Source organism: Agrilus planipennis, unplaced genomic scaffold, assembly GCF_000699045.2.
Source record: "Agrilus planipennis isolate EAB-ADULT unplaced genomic scaffold, Apla_2.0 scaffold47, whole genome shotgun sequence".
Taxonomy (NCBI): Eukaryota; Metazoa; Arthropoda; class Insecta; order Coleoptera; family Buprestidae; genus Agrilus; species Agrilus planipennis.
The window spans coordinates 16,787-35,363 of record NW_020442442.1 but is presented as its reverse complement, the minus strand read 5'-3'; the positions used below and the strand labels follow the sequence as shown (position 1 = coordinate 35,363).

The window sequence follows — 18,577 nt, the reverse complement described above, 5'->3', positions numbered from 1 at the left end:
ATTGGTACTTACACCACAAAAATATATTTTTTTTTATTGTTATATTATACGTTCCTTCGACTGAGCTTAGAGGAAACTTATAAAAATATACTCGGAAAAAGTGAGAAAAATATTCGAAATTCGATTCCCGTGCAAGACGAACTATTTATTGTAGGGGAACACATAAGGTTTTTAATAAACAACAAATTGAATAATTATGTTTTATTTAAATACTTAACATCTTCATTTAAACCATCATATTAGACACTAAAATAAACTACATACCTATCTATAAGTGTGTACGGAACCCTCGGTGTGTGAACCCGACGCGTACCATCCATGGCTGTTTTTTTGTCATCCGACGCAATTAAGCTTAAACGTATTGTAGTTCCCACGAACTTGCCGCCCTATTCCTGCACTATTATGCATCTACCATTAGAAAAATGAGCACTTATAATGTGGTTACACTCGAGGTTTCCAAGATAATTTCTAAAATGACCTAACTTTCTTACGAAATAACAACTTTTAAAAGCAAAATGATTACGTTATTGGTCGGATGGTACATTACATAAGGTTTTCACTAGGTGTATGTATGTATAGTCTTCACTATGAATTCATATACAGGGTGTTTGGTAACTGGACAGCCAAAATGGAACATATATAAAATTGAATTAAAATCATAATTCAAACAATAACTTTTTCAGATGATTTTACTTAACAATGTGCTATGATATTATAGTGAAGTAAAAAAAATACATTTCAATAAAAGTTATTACACAGTTGAAAACTATAGTACAGAAGTTAAAGAGTAATTAACTTTTATTCAAAATTATTTGCTTTTTTTTACTTTAGACTAATATTTTTGCAAATTTTTAAATAAATTAATGAAGTATTTCTTTAAAAATGAGATCTTCTAAATGAAGTTCTATCTGAAAAACTTTTATTCTATTATTTGTGATTACAATTCGATTTTTGATATGATATTTCATTTTGGCTGTCATGTTACCAAATAACTATTGTACTGTAATAAATAGAAGAATGTATGTATGTATGTAGGTACTTACGATTAAAATGGTTTTACAAACGTCATTTAATGAATACTTAATTCTTTAAAAACACTTTAATTATTGGCGATTGTACCTGTATGTATTTTAGGTTTTAAGTGTAATGTTAAACGTTTCCAGTAATATAATGCTTCAAGTTCACAAGCCTGAACTTTAGTAAAACGATACTTTTTATTCGATGTGTTTTTTACGATCTTATTAAATGTCAAGTGTACATTACCTTTCATAAACATCCTGATCAACGAATTTGTCGAGTGTAACTAATATCAATTAGGAAAAAAAAAGAAAAAGAAATCAAAAACTCGAATGTTCGCACATATATAATTACATTTTCTCATTCGTACATTACTTCACACGTAAATTAATACAGATATATGTATATGAGGCTTATAATAAAAAAAAAATAACATAGTTACTGGAATTTCTAATGGTGCACATTTTGTTGCAATAATGGGTCCATTATTTATTGATTTATTTATTGTTAGGGTTCTATACCTCAAAATGAAAAAAGAAACCTTGTACGGTCATTTTGTTCTCCGTCTGTCCGTTTGTTTGTCTCAGCAACGCGTGGAGTTATCTAGTTAAGTTAATATCAAATAAAATCAAAAGATACTGCCGCTTATTTTGGCAAGGGAATCTAAACCTTTAGGGTACTTCTCGTTGAGTTAGAATCTTGAAATTGGACAAGAAACAATGTATTTATTGGAAGAGTTCTTATTTTCAGATGATAAATAAAACAACTTAATAGAATAAAATAATTCTACTACAGATGGCGTTTACCACGCCATTTGTGGTATTTTCACTGTTAAGACAGCAGGTAAAAGTTGGTCAGTGTTCTGTCAGAGCTGTCTGCGACGCGCTGATGAGATCCTAAAAGATGAAATCGCGATCCGCGTCTGGCAATTTCGACAGAATACAGACCACTTCGAATTATTTTATTCGATTATGGTAACGTGCCTATCACGTTGAGGTTAGCTACGCCGGGATTCGTTTCAGCAAGTAGATATCCATATATTTAAATGGACCTTGCTGAAGCATACGTAATCCTAAAATGTAGCATCGTACTACAGATGGCGTTTACCGCGCCATTTGTGGTATTTTCTAAAACGCAACTTAATAGAGTCGGAGTAATTTTATTTTAAGTTTTAAAAACGACCTAATAGACGGTCTGTCAGTTTTAACTAACTAATGCATTTCTTGTCTACATTTTGCGATTTTGTCACGTTCGAATTTCAAGAGGTTAGTCTAAACATTCGTTATGAATCGGATATAAATTTAGTCTATTAAATAAACAGAACAGGTTCATTTTTGTTGATGAACTCCAATAGTATTGTAGCACAAATAAAGGGAATAATCCGTAAATTTGTAGTTACACCACAAAACGTTTGGTGCGCGACTCCGACTTGCACTTGTTCGAAACTCGAAAACTATTAAGAAATAGTTTCAGATCCAGAAAAAAATCCGAAAATCGTAAATAAATTTTTTTTTTTGCGATTATAAACTTATACAGACCCGTTGATGCGCGAATCAATTTTTATTTTCTGATATAAATAGATATATCTGCATCCCTAGTGGGTCAGCCGACAGCTGTTATCCATGGCCAGGACCAACAAACTGTACATCCATATCTACAGCCTGGAACCACAATGGCGGATGATAGTAGGTACTCATGTTTTTACGATTAGTGTATGTACATACTTCAAATTCGTGCAAACATTTCTACCCTAGAAAACTTCTCCCTTGTTATAAATTTCTTCAAGCGTCGTTGTATTTTAGAGACTATTGCACATTGCTTAATCATTATCAACATTCTTTAACTTTGTAAATCAACAAAATCACAATTCTAAAGTTTTGAACATTCAATGGCAGCAACTTCTTGCATTACTTTTAAGTCCATCATGAGAAATGTTGGTACTTTACCAATATACATATCATTTGTGCACTAACAGATTTTCATTCCAAAATGTGAACTAACAAGATTACTTTGATTCTAATGTTTCAATATTCAGTCAGGTGCGATATTTATAAAAAAATTAATTTAAATAGGCGTATATTTATAGCATTATTAGCAGAAGAAGAAGCGGTATTGATAAGACAGTATTGTATGAAAATAAATAAAAGTAAAACAAAAATACTGGTATGTAAGAGAAGAAAAGTAGGGAAAGAGCGAATATAAAGATAGGAGACGAAAAATTAGAAGAAGTGGCTGATTTTAGGTATCTAGGAAGTAGTAATAGGGATATAACGCAGAAGATAGTGCAGGTTCGAGTCGCCTTCAATAAAAAGAAGTCACTTTTATGTTCGCGAATGGTTAATTTAGAAATTCGTACGGGTGCGAAACATGGACGGTGGACGCGGAGGAAAGGAAAAGGTTAGAAGTGTTCGAAATGTGGTGTTACATCAGGTGAATGATGACGATACCGTAGACAGGGAAGATTAGAAATGAAGAGGTATTAGAAAGAATAGGAAAACAGAGAACTCTATGGAAGTCAATAAATAGACGAGATAGGTTGGTAGATACCTTCTGAGGCATGAAGGTCAAGTCAGGGACATATTAAAAGCAGAAACTTAGATTAAATTACTGTTCGCAAATAGTTAAGGATGTGAGTTGTTCTAGTTTTGGGGAAATGTGAAGATTAGCTCATGATAAGAAAGAGTGGAAGTGGGTGTCCAACTAGTCTTAGGACTGAAGCCCTTACGATGATGAAAGTTCATAAGGTTATGATGATGAGGCATATCTTAACCTAGCATAACCTAACCTATGTAACCTGTTTGTTTAGTTAACCCTGGTCTTTCTACAGATTACTTTTCTGTAAATAAATACGTAGTAGTGATTGTGTTAGGTATGCGTATATGTAGCTGTTGGTTGATTTTCCTCTCGTAGCGGTTTTTGCATCTACTTTTAACGCTTGACATCTGTGGTCATTAAGGAGTGAGGTGCTCAAGATAAACAGTTTTAGTAGCTTTGCTTTTTTTCTTCTCTTCTTTGTTATTCTTGTAAGTTTTCTCGTGTACTCTTGATCTGGGTCAAGTCTCAAGTAGTGTCTTTTTTACGTTACACAAGAGATTTTTAATTTAAAATGAGCCTGCGAATTGTGTCCATTTTAATTAAAGTTTTTTTGTTTGAATTTAGTTTTTTCTCCTTTTGCTGCACGCATCATGATAGGTATGGCTGTTAGTTTTCTAACTGACAACTAATTCCTCGGAAGAAATATTTTGTTTTCATTTTTAGATAGGAACTAGATAATTCTAAATGTTACTGGGCAAGTTAACGACACTTAGTCCCAGGTGTTAGATGCCGCATTGTATAAATAATTGGTGTGTTCGAAAGGTAAAAGAAGCCTTGTCGGTACCGTTTATGTTGCGAAAAACGGTTCAAGGTTTTCAGCTGACTGTATGCATACAGAACAGAAGTTCAGTCTTCTTGGAAAGAGATTGAAAAGGCAGGTAATATACGTATCTACGTCACAGCGAGTACCTAGTTGCGTTTTATTTCTTACAATTTTTGTGGCTTTTAGGATGTTTCTTAAGTAAAAACTCGTGGGATCATTGATACGCATTTGTAAAAGTAAATTTAAATAAAATTGTGGATGGACTTCCGATGAGAGTCCACACCCGCACGTTGAATGAACGTTAATTATAGATGGGGGTTGATACATATTGATAATAAACATTTTTGCCGCAATCCGCCCCTAACTGCTTCGCTTGCGTTGATTTTTTTTTATTTGTTTTCATATTTAAAAGACAAAAATTAAACTATCCCTGTCTTGCTCACGTCTGGTGTGTGTTAATGTACTCATTCTGCTTACAAGGTCACATCTCTAACAGTTTGAAATGAGTTGTAAAACTAATTTTTTCTATCCCTCGGAAACAGTGTTTTTTTTTGTGAAGAAAAGGCACCTTATGTCCTTTTCTGTACCCCTGACAATGTGTATACATAGTTTCATGATGATTGGTTGAGTAGTTAAGGCATGAAATGGTAGCAAACAAACAATCAAAGTCACATTCGTATTTATATATAATATTAATTGGGATTATGCCTTGCCTTTCTGCCTAACTTGCTACTTCTAAACTAAAAATAGTCTAAATTACTTAAAAATAGCGTAGTAGTGAACATCATCTATAGAAAATTGCTATATTTTGTGGTTTTCAAAAATGTTCTACAAGGTCAATAAGAATATCGAAACTGCCAGACATGGATCGCGATTTCACTCTCATTAAATCTCGTCAGCACCTCGTAGATAGTCCCGTCAGTAGTAACTAACTGTACGTGTCAATTCGACAAGTCGATATTCTTTGTAACAATTTTCCACAGATGGCGTACACTACGATGTTTGTAATAATTCATAAAACGCTGTCTAAAGGCAACAAGCAGAGTTAGCTTCTATTCTGTTGAAACTGTATGGCGTGCTGAGGAGATCCAATGTGATCGAAATGCATGTTTGAAGGTTTCGAAAACGTATTGATCACCATGAGCATATGGTCTACAACTGAACCCAGCATCTTCTACCAAACCAAACAAAAATAGTTTTTATTCAACTCATGTAGATAATATATGTAACAGTATGTATTTACCAATTTACCTGCATTTCATTTAAAGTTATATACATATATTATATTTACATCACTCAATTGAATGGTTTTACCCCCCCCCCCCTCACACCACCTAGGCTGTGTAGCATATCCGTAATTAGAATTGATATTTTTTTAAGGGGTAGAACTTGGTATGCAGCAGAAATTATTACTTATGTATTTTAGCCCATGATCTCCCCTACAAAACTATTACGTACTACTCATTTTTCATTTTTAAACTGGCCCTGATCGAAAGTAACCAAAATACTATTTAGAAGCAGCAAAACGTAAAATTTAAATATTTAGTAAACGTGTGACTAAATGTAATGAAAAATTTCTTATGGAAAATGTTTATTTGCGTGGAGTTTATTTCTGCCCAAAAAGAAATCATTCATTCTTTGAACTCCCACAACCAATTCTCAGTAGGCAATTGAACACAACACGGAAAATCGTGGACAATTCTACCGTGTTTCAGCTGATTCACGCGAACCGAGCACAAGGAAACCGCAAAATCTGATGATGAACATGTACAACGACCGACAACGTCGCCAGTCAGTTAGTTTTAGTCGGTCGAGAAAGTGACAGCGTAGTATACTGTAGTTGTCCATTGTTACATCGGCAATAAACCAATAGGATCGTTCGTAGTGCCGTAGCAACAATACAGTTACTTTTGTTTCTTCTCACCGGCAATACCTACCTACAATCATTGTTGTAAACAATTGTACTCGCAGCTGATTAGTGAAAAGTAACAGTTGCGTGAGTGCATTGTTATTCGACTGTTATCTCTTAATTTACTTTGTTGTTAACTGTCAATAGGTACGACGATTGTGTTTTTTCAGTGCGTTTGTTGACATTCTGTAATTAGCGTAATAGCTGTCATTATTATGCCAAGAATCGTCTCTGTGGTAAGGAAAATGAGAAAATTTTCTTTTACGTTTTATTTGACAAACTCAAGTTCATTACAAAAAAATTACCGGTTTAAGCTGTAGATATATTTATAATTGAGCCTTTTTTTCGACAATGTGAAAACTTATTGAACTTATCGTAGTTAGGTACTTGGAAAATACTCTACTTTGCATATTAACGTTTTACTTACAAAAGTGAAAAATTTAAGCAATATGGAAACTAGTAATCACGTTAAATAAACATATAGGTACAACATAAACATATTTATTTAATAACTATGCTGCAATATGTACCGTGTTACCGTGTGACATTATCAATATGTTTTAAAATATGAATTTATTTTACATAGGCGTTATAATAAATATGTAAACAAAGTTATCGAATTTTATTCATTCTATGTGAACCTTGGCGAATGGCAAGATTAATTTTTTACCTTGATTTACTCGTTATGGAAATGATTTTCAAAATCGATTTAACTGGATATGCATTTACAATTTTAATTTTTCACTTGAATTAAACATTTGTCTGTTTTCTCAATAATGTGTGGCCATGTACAGGGTGATACGTCCCAACAGATGTATCCTTCTGGTTAAAAAAAAAAAACGGATATGAATATACAAGGTGTTTCAATTTAGATAACTATAGTAGGTATGTACATTCTTTAATATTATTATTATACATACAATGACAATAATTCAAATTTTTTTATTATAATATTTGAAAATAGTTGGAAAGTTTAGAAATGTGTGATATGAAAATTTTGGTCTAGTCCAGTCTTTGTCTTTTTAAGACAAGTGGTACTTAATTAGAGTATGTGTTGTTTTTAAAAGCACGTTATTTTTAGATGATAACATAACAAGTGGGTGGTAAGAACACACTTGAATGTTGATGTAATTATATAATTAATCTTGCGCCAAATATGCGTAGAAAACCTTCATTAATTGACTAAAATATAGGTGGGCTGTAAAATTGCTAGGAACAGCAAAGTTATCATCCTTAAACTAACATTTTGTCATACTTTTAAATAGACCTTAATATTTATATGCCGTTTTAAACACTTTTTATACATAATAATACGTATGTGTATGTATACACGTATTATGTTTTAATTAAAATCGTGAATGAATTCCGCTTTGTACGTGTGAAGAATAATAGGAAATACCTGCTGAAGTTCGTTATTTATAGATTAAAAGTAAATTTGGACGTGCTTAGTTTTTGGGGTCAGTGTGGAAAAATTGTACCTAGTAAAAATAAAATCAAACATTTTAGAACTTTGTTCAAAATTATTCCGTTTGTATATTTAAAGTTTAAAGTATTACCTATATGTACGGTCGAATGACAATAAATGATGTTATTGTGTGTGGCTTACGCACCTCTTATTTAAATACACTTCCAAATGTTAAAAGTCCATGATGTCATGCAAGTGTGTAAATAATTATACATTCGTGTTATTTTTTCGATTAATGGTAGGTATAGACAGAATTTTAAATTTTACGCCATCCTTATTATTATTTTTAGTTTGTTTATAATAAAACAAAAAGTATTGTCATTCATTCGTAAATAAGCGTTTTAAATTCATTCTTTTTTGCAGTTTTTGCTGTTACATAAAACGTAATGCCTACATAATTTTAATTATTACTGTTGCGCAGAAATAATTTTAATTTATTAAGGTTCTTTGCGGTTTTGAATTGGGAAAATGGCATTTTCTTGCGGTAAAAGCTTTCTAAAAAGCGCGTTTAGCCAACCTTTGTTTTACAGTTTACATCTTTACTTACGTTAGCACTAATAAGTGCCTAGTAATCACAATACTGCGCCATTTGTAGTATTTTCTAAGACGTACTGTTAAGACAGCAGGTAAAAGTTGGTCTGTGTTCTGTCGGAGCTGCCTGAGACGCGCTGATGAGATCCAAAAAGATCCAAATCGCGATCCGCGTCTGGCAGTTTCGACAGAATACAGACCACTTCCAATTATTTTAAACAATAAAGTGGTTTCGAAATCTATTATTTATGATACAAATGTACATTATATTTGGTAAAACAGTAAAAAATTAATCGTTTTGTATACGTACGGGTCATTTGGGTCACTTTATTTGACCCTGATAGCATTTAAGGAAACAGTGTTTTTTTTTATCAAGTTCATTTTCTTGTTGATAACGTGAATAAATATTACGTGCATAACAATATATACGTTGCATCAACAACGTTGTTGACTGATTAACAATAATGAATGACAGCAGTTGTTAAATACGAGATACAACGTATTGTACATGTGTATGTGCACAGGATAAACGTTTTAAAAACTCAAAAACTATTACCTACAGATAGGTACGTATACGAAATCCTTACATCATTAGGAATTCAATTTTGCCTTCACTGATGATACAATGTACAGGGTGTTCCATTTGAAAAAAAAAAACAACTTAAGCGTGATCGAAGTTTTATAAGGAAGCTGATCACCCAATATGCAATTTTCAGAAAAATTAGTAATTTTCCAGATAGAGTTGTTTAATCAATGTCGATTTAAAAAGGTTCGTCGAATGTGAAAATGTCATAAAAAATGTAGTATTCCATTTAAAATAAGCTAGTTGATGTTGACTTCTGGTATAACCGGAAGTGACCGATTATTGCAAATATTTTTTGGGTTATTTGGTCTTTATTTTCAAACATTTCAATATTGTCGGTGTCGAAAATTATCAAAAAGTTTGATAGCCCCTCTAGGGGCCCTCTTAGCCGTTGGCATAAAAATTGCTTGGGCCCAAACTTGACATATTAGTGTACATCTACCCTTAAAGTTTGGTTAAAAAATATTAGTTGCACCGCGATCATCCAGATCGTCTAAAGCCATACTTCCACCTTCCACCGTACATGTATTGGTAAAGAAAATCCAACTTTATAGTCCAGTCAAAATAGACATTTCACTTAGCCAAAATTCGCATAGGGCTGAAAATTGGCAGAGACGTTAAATATGTCATTATAAATAAAATGTCCCCTTCGGTCGTACTTCTGCAAAAAATTTCATCAAGGTCAAAAGTGCAAAATTAAGGTTTTTCCATTTTTCTCGAAAACGGTAAGTTTTATCATGAAAACAGGTCAGACAAAAGTTGTAGATCATACAATTTTCTACAAAAATGGTCCAGTCACTTTTTCACTTACGACTCACCATACGTGAGATATCGCATTTTTAATCATTAGAAAATTCATATTTTACATAATACGCACACCTGACCTTTAATAAAATTTTTTGCAGAAGTACGATCGAAGGGGACGTGACATTTTATTTATAATGACGTATTTAATATCTGAAAATTTTCAGCTCTGCGAATTTTGGCTAAGTTATGACTTATTTTTGTCTTTTTTGACTGGATTATTACACAAAGTTGTACTTATTGATATACTAGCACTCCTAGTTGCATCACACCATCACTATTAGGGTTCCGAACCCTCTCGGATTGCCCGAGAGACTCCGGTAATAATGGTTAACTTCCCGGGGTGCAATAATTTCTCCGGTTTTTCGAAAATTATGGAACAAGTATGGAGCAAGGAAAGAAACTGAATGAATATTTCTTTAGTAAAAGCGTAGCACTCCTAGTTGCATCACACCATCACTATTAGGGTTCCGAACCCTCTCGGATTGCCCGAGAGACTCCGGTAATAATGGTTAACTTCCCGGGGTGCAATAATTTCTCCGGTTTTTCGAAAATTATATGCATCCGTATTTTTTTTACGAAATCGAAGGACAGAAATCCCTGTAGTGAATTGAAAAAAATTGTCACGTTTGTTCTCTCCATTCCCGTGTCTAATGCTTCTTGCGAGCGCGTATTCAGCATTATGGAACAAGTATGGAGCAAGGAAAGAAACTGAATGAATATTTCTTTAGTAAAAGCGTAGTTACAAATATTAACTTCGATTTTTTGTGTAAATTTTGTGGTAAAAAACCGTTCATTATTATATGCTGCTCGAAACCAAAGTAAACATAAATTAAAAAATTGATAAATGATTGAAATTTTCTTTCAACTCCCCCCCCCCTACTCAACTTTTTTTAAAGTCTGCCGGGTTGGTCCTTTCGAGAGTTGGCAACCCTAATCACTATGGACAGTAGATTGAACTCACTTCAAACGTTCGCCCAGCCACAATTGCTTTTGGCGTTTTGTCAGTATCCTTTCGTATTTTTATTTTCTTACAAAGTTGGTCAGCAACTGTAAACAGCGATGAATTGAGGCGATTACAAATTTTCCAATTTTATAGCAGCCGAAATGTAGAATAGAATGTTTTTTTATGTAAAAATTTCATATTTTATTATTTAATTGTTACAAACTTATGATGAGACTGTTTGTACAAGTGAAGTTGTTATTTTTTCGATGGTAAATTGCTAGTTATGACAAAGAAACACCTGCATTTGTGCAATGACAACAATAAAACTTTCGTGGCATTTGAAAACACCAAGATTTGATTTATTTACAAATGAAATTGCTTGGAAGCGAGGAATTGATAATTTAATTGGTAAATTACCAAATAGCGAGCGTTTCATATTGATTTTTCTCTTTTGCCATCGAAGTAAATCCGCAAAACGGAAGTTAAACTAACAAACTGTCGCATTCAGTTCTCCAACCTTTTCCTGTTTTCCGTAAATCGTGTCGATTTCGTGTTACGGTGTTTGATTTTGTAAAACAGTGAAATCAGTTTTTTATGACATGCCTCAAATTTTAATTTCATTATTAAATAGTTGATATTATTTCCTTTTTTAACAAACAAATCGTATTTGATTTATTAGAAATCCGAGATAAATTGAACCATGAAAAGTTCAATTATAAAATAGTTTTTAACATAAGTAATAGTTCTTCCTCCCTATCAGTCACTGTGAGGTCGAAACTGTTAGCACCATTGCGTGGAGTGGTCGAAATTCACTTTCTTTGCGTTAAAAATTGTTTGAAAAATTAAATTTAAAGGAATTGTTTGTAAGTAGATATGCAACACATCGTACACTTTAGCATAAGAAATTGCTGATACTAACTACGTAATACTACTTTGCCCTGTGCAGACAACACTCATTTCTTTTATATATAATATTAATTATTTTCTAAAAAATTTTGAAGAGAACCTATCTTCAGTGAGTATTAGTCCATTATAAACATTGTAAGTGTTATTAGAAACAGTAACATATGAAGTATTCGGAAAAAATCAGTTTATTCCAAATTAGAGCAAATTGAATTTGAAATCGGGTAAATTGAATGTATGCAAAAAACCTTTTGCTATTTATCAAGTTAATGTTTTTTATTTGAAGTTAGGCGTAACAACCGGACACCGATTGACTCATGGTGAGCACTCTCACCCATTAAAAAACCCCAATTTATTAAAACTTTCTTAACCCAAATGAATGAGAAAATAATTATGTGTTATTCAAAAAAAGTAAATTGAAATAAAAAAAATTGATTCGACGTTTCTGAATATTTATTAATTTTGATTGATTTCAATTAAGTATTTTTTTTTGCATTTTATTACGCATCTTCTACGTGTAACCATTTCTGTATCATATTTGCTTGAAAATGGGTGTTAAACCCTGGTTTTCCCTTTAACGCTGCCGCATGTATTTAAATTATATTCCATCTAAATTCTCGGCTTTATGTTAGCAAATAATAACACCCTTATTTCAAAAATTTCATTGGGTTGAACCACTCATAGTTGTTATTAGTATTAGTTTTAACGTTTGTAAAATGTCGCTAAAGATATAAATGTAGTTAAGACGTTCAAAATTGGCATAGTCTGCAACAAAACTGTCGCATTTATTGTCATTTCTTCTTTCAACTTACTAACTAAACTAGAGCGGTTGCTGACAGAACGCCTACTTTTACTCGCGACAGACGTTGTAGGGAATATCGCAAACATAAAAAAGAGATGTCAGGTGGGAATTGCAGCGGACACTTATAAATAAAATGGAATAACATCACACCAATTAACGTTTAACAGAAAGAGATGCAAACAAACAGAATTTGAAGATATTGCCAGCATCGTACTTTAAAGAAAGTTCAACATTCTCAGGAATTTAGGAAAGCAAAGATACCTGTTTAAAGATATAATTCCAATCAGACAATTATAAAGCCGACCCTGATCTTTTGCGTATCTAAGCAACCTCTAGCCGCTGCACCACTTACTATTATTCGGTTATCCCTTTTCATTTTGTCTATACTAAGCATGAAGTGTTTCTTAACTTAACGTGGGAGCGTGTTCAAAACGCAACAAATGGCTGCAATCCTAAGTGGAAACAAGAAAGAAAATACGTCCATTCTCACAGATAATTTATTCCGGACTTTGCCAGAATTGATCGCCCCAACTATACCTATTTTTGCGGTAATTCTGCAGCATCTATACGCCAATCGCCATCCTATCACTAGCGAATGGTACTAATAGTGTTATGTTCATTGTTGTATACGGTGTATTCGACTACAATTTCCGATGTAGTTGCATTCGCGATTGTTTTCAGGCTATGCACCGTACCGAGCTGTTTGACTACCGTTTAACGCAAATCGAAAGAACCGTTGTTTACATTTAGTTCCAGCAAAGTAAACTATTATTAAATAACAATGACCCGTCATCGTATATGTATAGTTGTCCCACTACATTCGCATTAGCGACCTAGATCCATTCCCTCAGCCCTAACCCGGTTTCATTTGTATCGTCTGTTTTATAGCTTAACTTACTCTTTGTTTGACATTAGAGCGCTATTGAAGATAGTCCTGCGTAAACGTACAGGGTGTTTGTTTATTTACCCACCTTCGTATCCATCTATCATTAGAATTTAGTGAAGATCCATCGTGCATCACTCATTGTATTTTCGTATAATTACGACTAACTTAAATGTATAATAAGCACAAATAAAGCAGGTAACTCAACAGTTCCACCATAAACACTGCAACTCTCAGAATAACGTTACCTTCAGACTTTTTTTATATATATAATTGCATCAGTTTTGAAACAATGTGGCATTATTAAATATTGTTAGGTAGGTACCTCTAGTTCAGTTAACGTTTTAAATAAATTAAAATAAAGACTAATGTATTAAATAAAACAGTGAAACATATATTTAAAAGTGCATTGTCTTCATAATGTTAAATAAATTGATACATCTTTATATTTAATTAAATTACGATTAATATTAAGCGATATTTTTTTAATTAATTTATATTATCTTAAACGTTGGCATTTTTTAACAGATAATCTTAAATAATCAGTATACATATTGTCGCGTATTCAAATTATCACTAAATTTATTTAATTATTTACTCTCTAATTAACACCACTATTACTAATTAATTTCAATTTCACTAGTATATCACACACTTTTACTTCTTCGCTTTTTTTATTTAGCATTGCTTCGCCTCGTCGCTAAAACTCGCACTGTTCCAATCTCACTACAATAATTTATAGGGTCTTGACTTGTTCTAGAAAGATCCAGAATGTGACGTCTAGAAAGTCTGATCTTCTTTGTTACTGTATACGTTGGGTTGCCTACACGTGACACTATATTGGGTGGCTTACATGTATAATAAATCAATAAAATTTTCAAGTTCATGCCTTAATTTAAAAATAATTCAAGTTCGAAAAGTACCACTATAATTTCGGTTAAAAACATTTTTTACATTTTATTTTAGAATCTTATTGTTTTGATTGCATTTTATTTGAATTTAATATCCTTTTTTAACAATTGCAGGGGTCCTGGACATGACTGCCACGGAGAACACCATCCGTTTCAGTGTCCACACCCTGGACAAAGCCACGAAAGCAAAAGTCACCTTAGAAAATTATTACAGCAATTTAATTGCGCAACACGTTGAACGTAAGCAGAGGTAAGAAGCAAATACGTTATCTTAGTCATCTAATATCGTATCCCATCGTATATAACAACCTCATTGTATCTACAATACACAGTCATTGATCTTTTATTGCAAATCACTTTCCTTTTACAGCACACACACACACATACATACACACTATCCTATATAAGTATACGTATGCTTTTTAATCGATAAAAATTTTTACAACATAAGTCATTCACGTTATTTTTTTTTTTAATTAAGGAGAAACCAAATTTCAAATGTTTTACTCCTCTATATGTAGATATTTGTTTAAATAAGGAAATATGTAATTGTTTAATTTATTCGATTTTTCATCAAATTTTATAAGGCAATGCGAAATAAGATTATCTACATATCAAAGTATTTCAATAGTGGATCCATCTGCATTATAATCGTGTTCATTAGTTTTACCCACGAGTGATGTCATGTGGGCAAAAATCTACCGCAAGGCCTGTAAAGTTTAAAAATTTGCCGGAAGATGACATTTTACTTACCCTTTAAATTGTCGCCAGTATTATTATTATTGTACATTCGATTGTTGGTTTTTGTAATATTTTTAAAAGTATCAATTTATGAAATGTTTTTCTAAATCTAAATTTACCCTCTCATCATCCCTTATGCATAATTTGTTTTATTTTGGTCAGGTTAGCAAAATTAGAAGAAACTCTTAAAGATGAAAGTTTATCAGAAGAGCAACGTCACGAAAAGCGTTTGCAACATGCACAGAAAGAAACGGAGTTCCTTCGACTTAAAAGGTCACGATTAGGAGTCGAAGATTTCGAACCGCTTAAGGTTATAGGAAGGGGTGCCTTTGGCGAAGTGCGATTGGTCCAAAAGAAGGACACGGGTCACGTGTATGCCATGAAGATTCTTCGCAAAGCGGACATGCTGGAGAAGGAGCAAGTGGCTCACGTTCGTGCCGAAAGAGACGTCCTGGTCGAGGCCGATCACCAGTGGGTCGTGAAGATGTACTACAGTTTCCAAGATCCCATCAACCTCTATCTCATTATGGAATTCCTACCTGGGGGTGACATGATGACGCTTCTAATGAAAAAGGACACATTGTCGGAGGAATGCACACAATTTTACATTGCTGAAACTGCCCTGGCAATTGATTCTATCCACAAGTTGGGATTCATTCATAGGGACATCAAACCTGACAACCTCCTTCTAGATGCTAAGGGACATCTAAAATTGTCCGACTTCGGACTATGTACAGGACTTAAAAAGTCCCATAGGACCGAATTCTATCGAGATCTCAGTCAAGCGAAGCCATCAGATTTTAGTAAGTACCAGTTAAGTATATCGCCATTTTATTTTAATATTTATTTTAACTTTTGTAGTAATAACGTCGAGTCCGATGGACAGTAAGAGGAGGGCGGAGAGTTGGAAGAAGAATCGGAGGGCGTTGGCGTATAGTACAGTTGGTACGCCAGATTATATAGCACCGGAGGTGTTCTTGCAGACGGGTTACGGTCCCGCGTGTGACTGGTGGTCCCTGGGCGTGATCATGTACGAAATGCTCATCGGTTATCCGCCATTCTGCTCCGAGAACCCTCAGGACACATATAGGAAGGTGATGAACTGGCGGGACACGCTCATCTTTCCAGCCGAAGTACCGATCTCAGAAGAGGCCAAAGACACTATTATAAGGTCAGTAAAATACACATGCATTCCATAACTTCTACCCCTTTCAATGAATTATAGCTAATATTAATGTCTACAAGCTTGAAGCAGTGCTTGTAATTATTAATTATTCCCGCTTAAATTTTATTTATTTGGTGGTCGTTAAATTTATAATGCAATATGAAAAAAGTAAGTTTCATGATTTAAATGTTTTTGAAGTGAAACTCCTTTGAGCTCGATGGGAGTAACGTCTCAAGGCCATGAAACGACACGTTTTGCAACGTTTTGTCTCGTGACGCGATATGCTACGAGAATAGAAAGGCGCGCATGCGCATATCGGTATTACAGTCTGCTGTTATTGACCGGCATCTCATATATTATTGTATACTGTGTATTCACTATACTATAGTGCTAAATTAATTAAGAGTATTATTATAATATATTNATTGCTATAATTATTATTACCACAAAAGAAATGATAATAAATTGAAAGCCGACCGTAAGCAAACAAAGATTATAGTTTTCTACTGCAGTAAACATAACACAAAGAACAACATATAATAATAATTATAATACAATATGTGTGTATATTGCATGTGTGGCTCCGAAGAGGAGGTTAGTGTTGTAGCAACACCGTTCTCTTTCGAACTAAAGTTTTCTCTCATTCTGTTTCCAGAACAAGAATGGATGGTGTTTATACAATATCTAAATAGTACTCCTAGAAGATTATTATTATTTTTTGTTTTATCCGCATTGCCTCTCTTTTCCTCGCTAAATGTGTATTTATTATAACGATTATTTTCTAAGAATAAGTCGATGATGATAATGAGGACAAAAACAATTAATTAATTTGTTAATTATTATATCGTGAGCTGTGAATTAGCGCACGACTTTTCGACAAACTGAACGATATAAAATGTGAATACAATAAAATTTTATTTTCTTTCGTACACTATACAGGATGTTCGCTACTACAATTTCAGTGGGCATCGTTTGTTTTTTAATATATTTTTTTTTTATTATTATTGTTAGTGTCGAAAAGCCGTGCGTGTCTTGTGAATATTTCTTTTCCCTTGTTGTAAAGGAGAAGGTAACAATTTCCCTACCCTGTTTTTCTTCCCATTTTTTTAGACTAATAAGATAATATTATGTTAATTCGTTTCTGTTATGAAGTTGGCAAACTTTAGTGAGAGTTTTCTATATTAGGATTTTTTCGATGATTTTAAATTTTCGTTAATTTCGTAAGAAATAGTAGAAAACAAGAAAACAATTAATTAGTTGAATCAAATGATAAGAGAAATCGAAAAAAAAATGAGTATTGTATTAGATTTTTAAAATAAGCTTTAACCACCATCATTTTTTTCTTTTTCCTTGGTTAGTATGATTTGCGCGAAAAGCAATTTTAAAATGATTTCGTCCCGAGGGATAATTAATTCGATTTATTTTCCAGTGTAGTCGAAAAAAAAAAGCTTTTTGTGCGTCCTTAAATGTAACATTTCCGTTTTAGTTTTTATTTTTTAGAATTTCCTTCCTACATGACTGTTTAGTACAAAAGAAAATGTTCACTAAAAACCTTATTAACACCCAAACCTTTTAAATTATTCTAATATTATCTTCTGAAAAATATTAACATTTTTTAAAAGTTAAGTTCAAAGAGAATGGAGTAATTGACGAGTCTTAGAAAAGAAAGCAAACCGTGTTATTTAAGAGTGTTTATAAATGATAAATTCTAATTAAGTTTTTAAAAATCTCATTCCTTTAGTGTTTGTTTTCAGAGTAAATTTACTGTTAAATGAATTTTTATTTTAAGAAATGCATTATACTTTTACTTTTTACCTTTTTTATCTTCGGTGATAATAATAATTAAATTTCATGTTAGAAATTTCTCAAAAATAAATTTTCGTTACCACTTTTATTATCTAAATTGATAACAAATTAAAAATAGAACGTTTGTGAACACTCTTGAAAAACGTTAATCAATTAACAAAAGTTTTTAGTTGTTATTTGTAATTATATTACCTCTTCGAGTAATCGATTCCGTCAAGAGAAAAACTGTCAAATATTCAGTCACATTATCCCTTTTAAAGATTTGAAATAGTAGAAGTATGCCCTGTTAAAGATTATTTTTCTAACATCGATAGCTCATTAAAGCAAAGCAAAAAAGTATTTTTCGTAGTTCATAAAAAATGTTTTTAGTAAAAGAATGGGTAAATTGACGTTTGCTTAGAAAAACATATCAATCCTGTTTCTTATATATATTTGAAGAAATTATTAAAGCTGTATAAAAATGGTAGCTCTCTAACGACGCACTTCTGTTGCACCGATAGATTGTATAATTGACAGTTTGGTGCAAAATTAGGTAGATTTCGTTTTTGAAAATAAAACACAATTCACACACTGCAGCAGGTTGTTATTTATTGAAATAATAATGGCTAAAAATAAAATAAAGTGTATTTTGTAGAAGGTTTTGCTAACACGAAACTGTACATGTAAATATGTTTAATGCAGAAAAATGTGTATAACTTATACGAAATAAAACCCTATGTGCTTAAGTAAATTACTTTACAGGACATAGCCATT

At 32.6% G+C, this 18,577-nt stretch overlaps 1 protein-coding gene across 10 annotated transcripts in view; it reads left to right on the top strand.

Moving 5' to 3' along the window:
• The window catches only part of LOC108744586 (serine/threonine-protein kinase tricorner), a 115,550-nt gene that overhangs the window by 87,718 nt on the left and 9,255 nt on the right, over positions 1 to 18,577 (top strand). For 4 of the 10 annotated variants that reach the window (XM_018480441.2, XM_018480443.2, XM_018480442.2 and 1 more), the window contains 4 exons: positions 2,598 to 2,706; positions 14,227 to 14,362; positions 15,016 to 15,656; positions 15,715 to 16,024. In XM_018480441.2, the coding sequence (XP_018335943.1) occupies positions 2,640 to 2,706; positions 14,227 to 14,362; positions 15,016 to 15,656; positions 15,715 to 16,024 (1,154 nt within the window). In that variant the 5' untranslated portion in view covers positions 2,598 to 2,639. Of the gene's footprint in view, positions 1 to 2,597; positions 2,707 to 6,176; positions 6,521 to 14,226; positions 14,363 to 15,015; positions 15,657 to 15,714; positions 16,025 to 18,577 lie in introns of those variants that run through there. The other 6 variants (XM_018480445.2, XM_018480439.2, XM_018480440.2 and 3 more) reach the window with 3 other exon arrangements.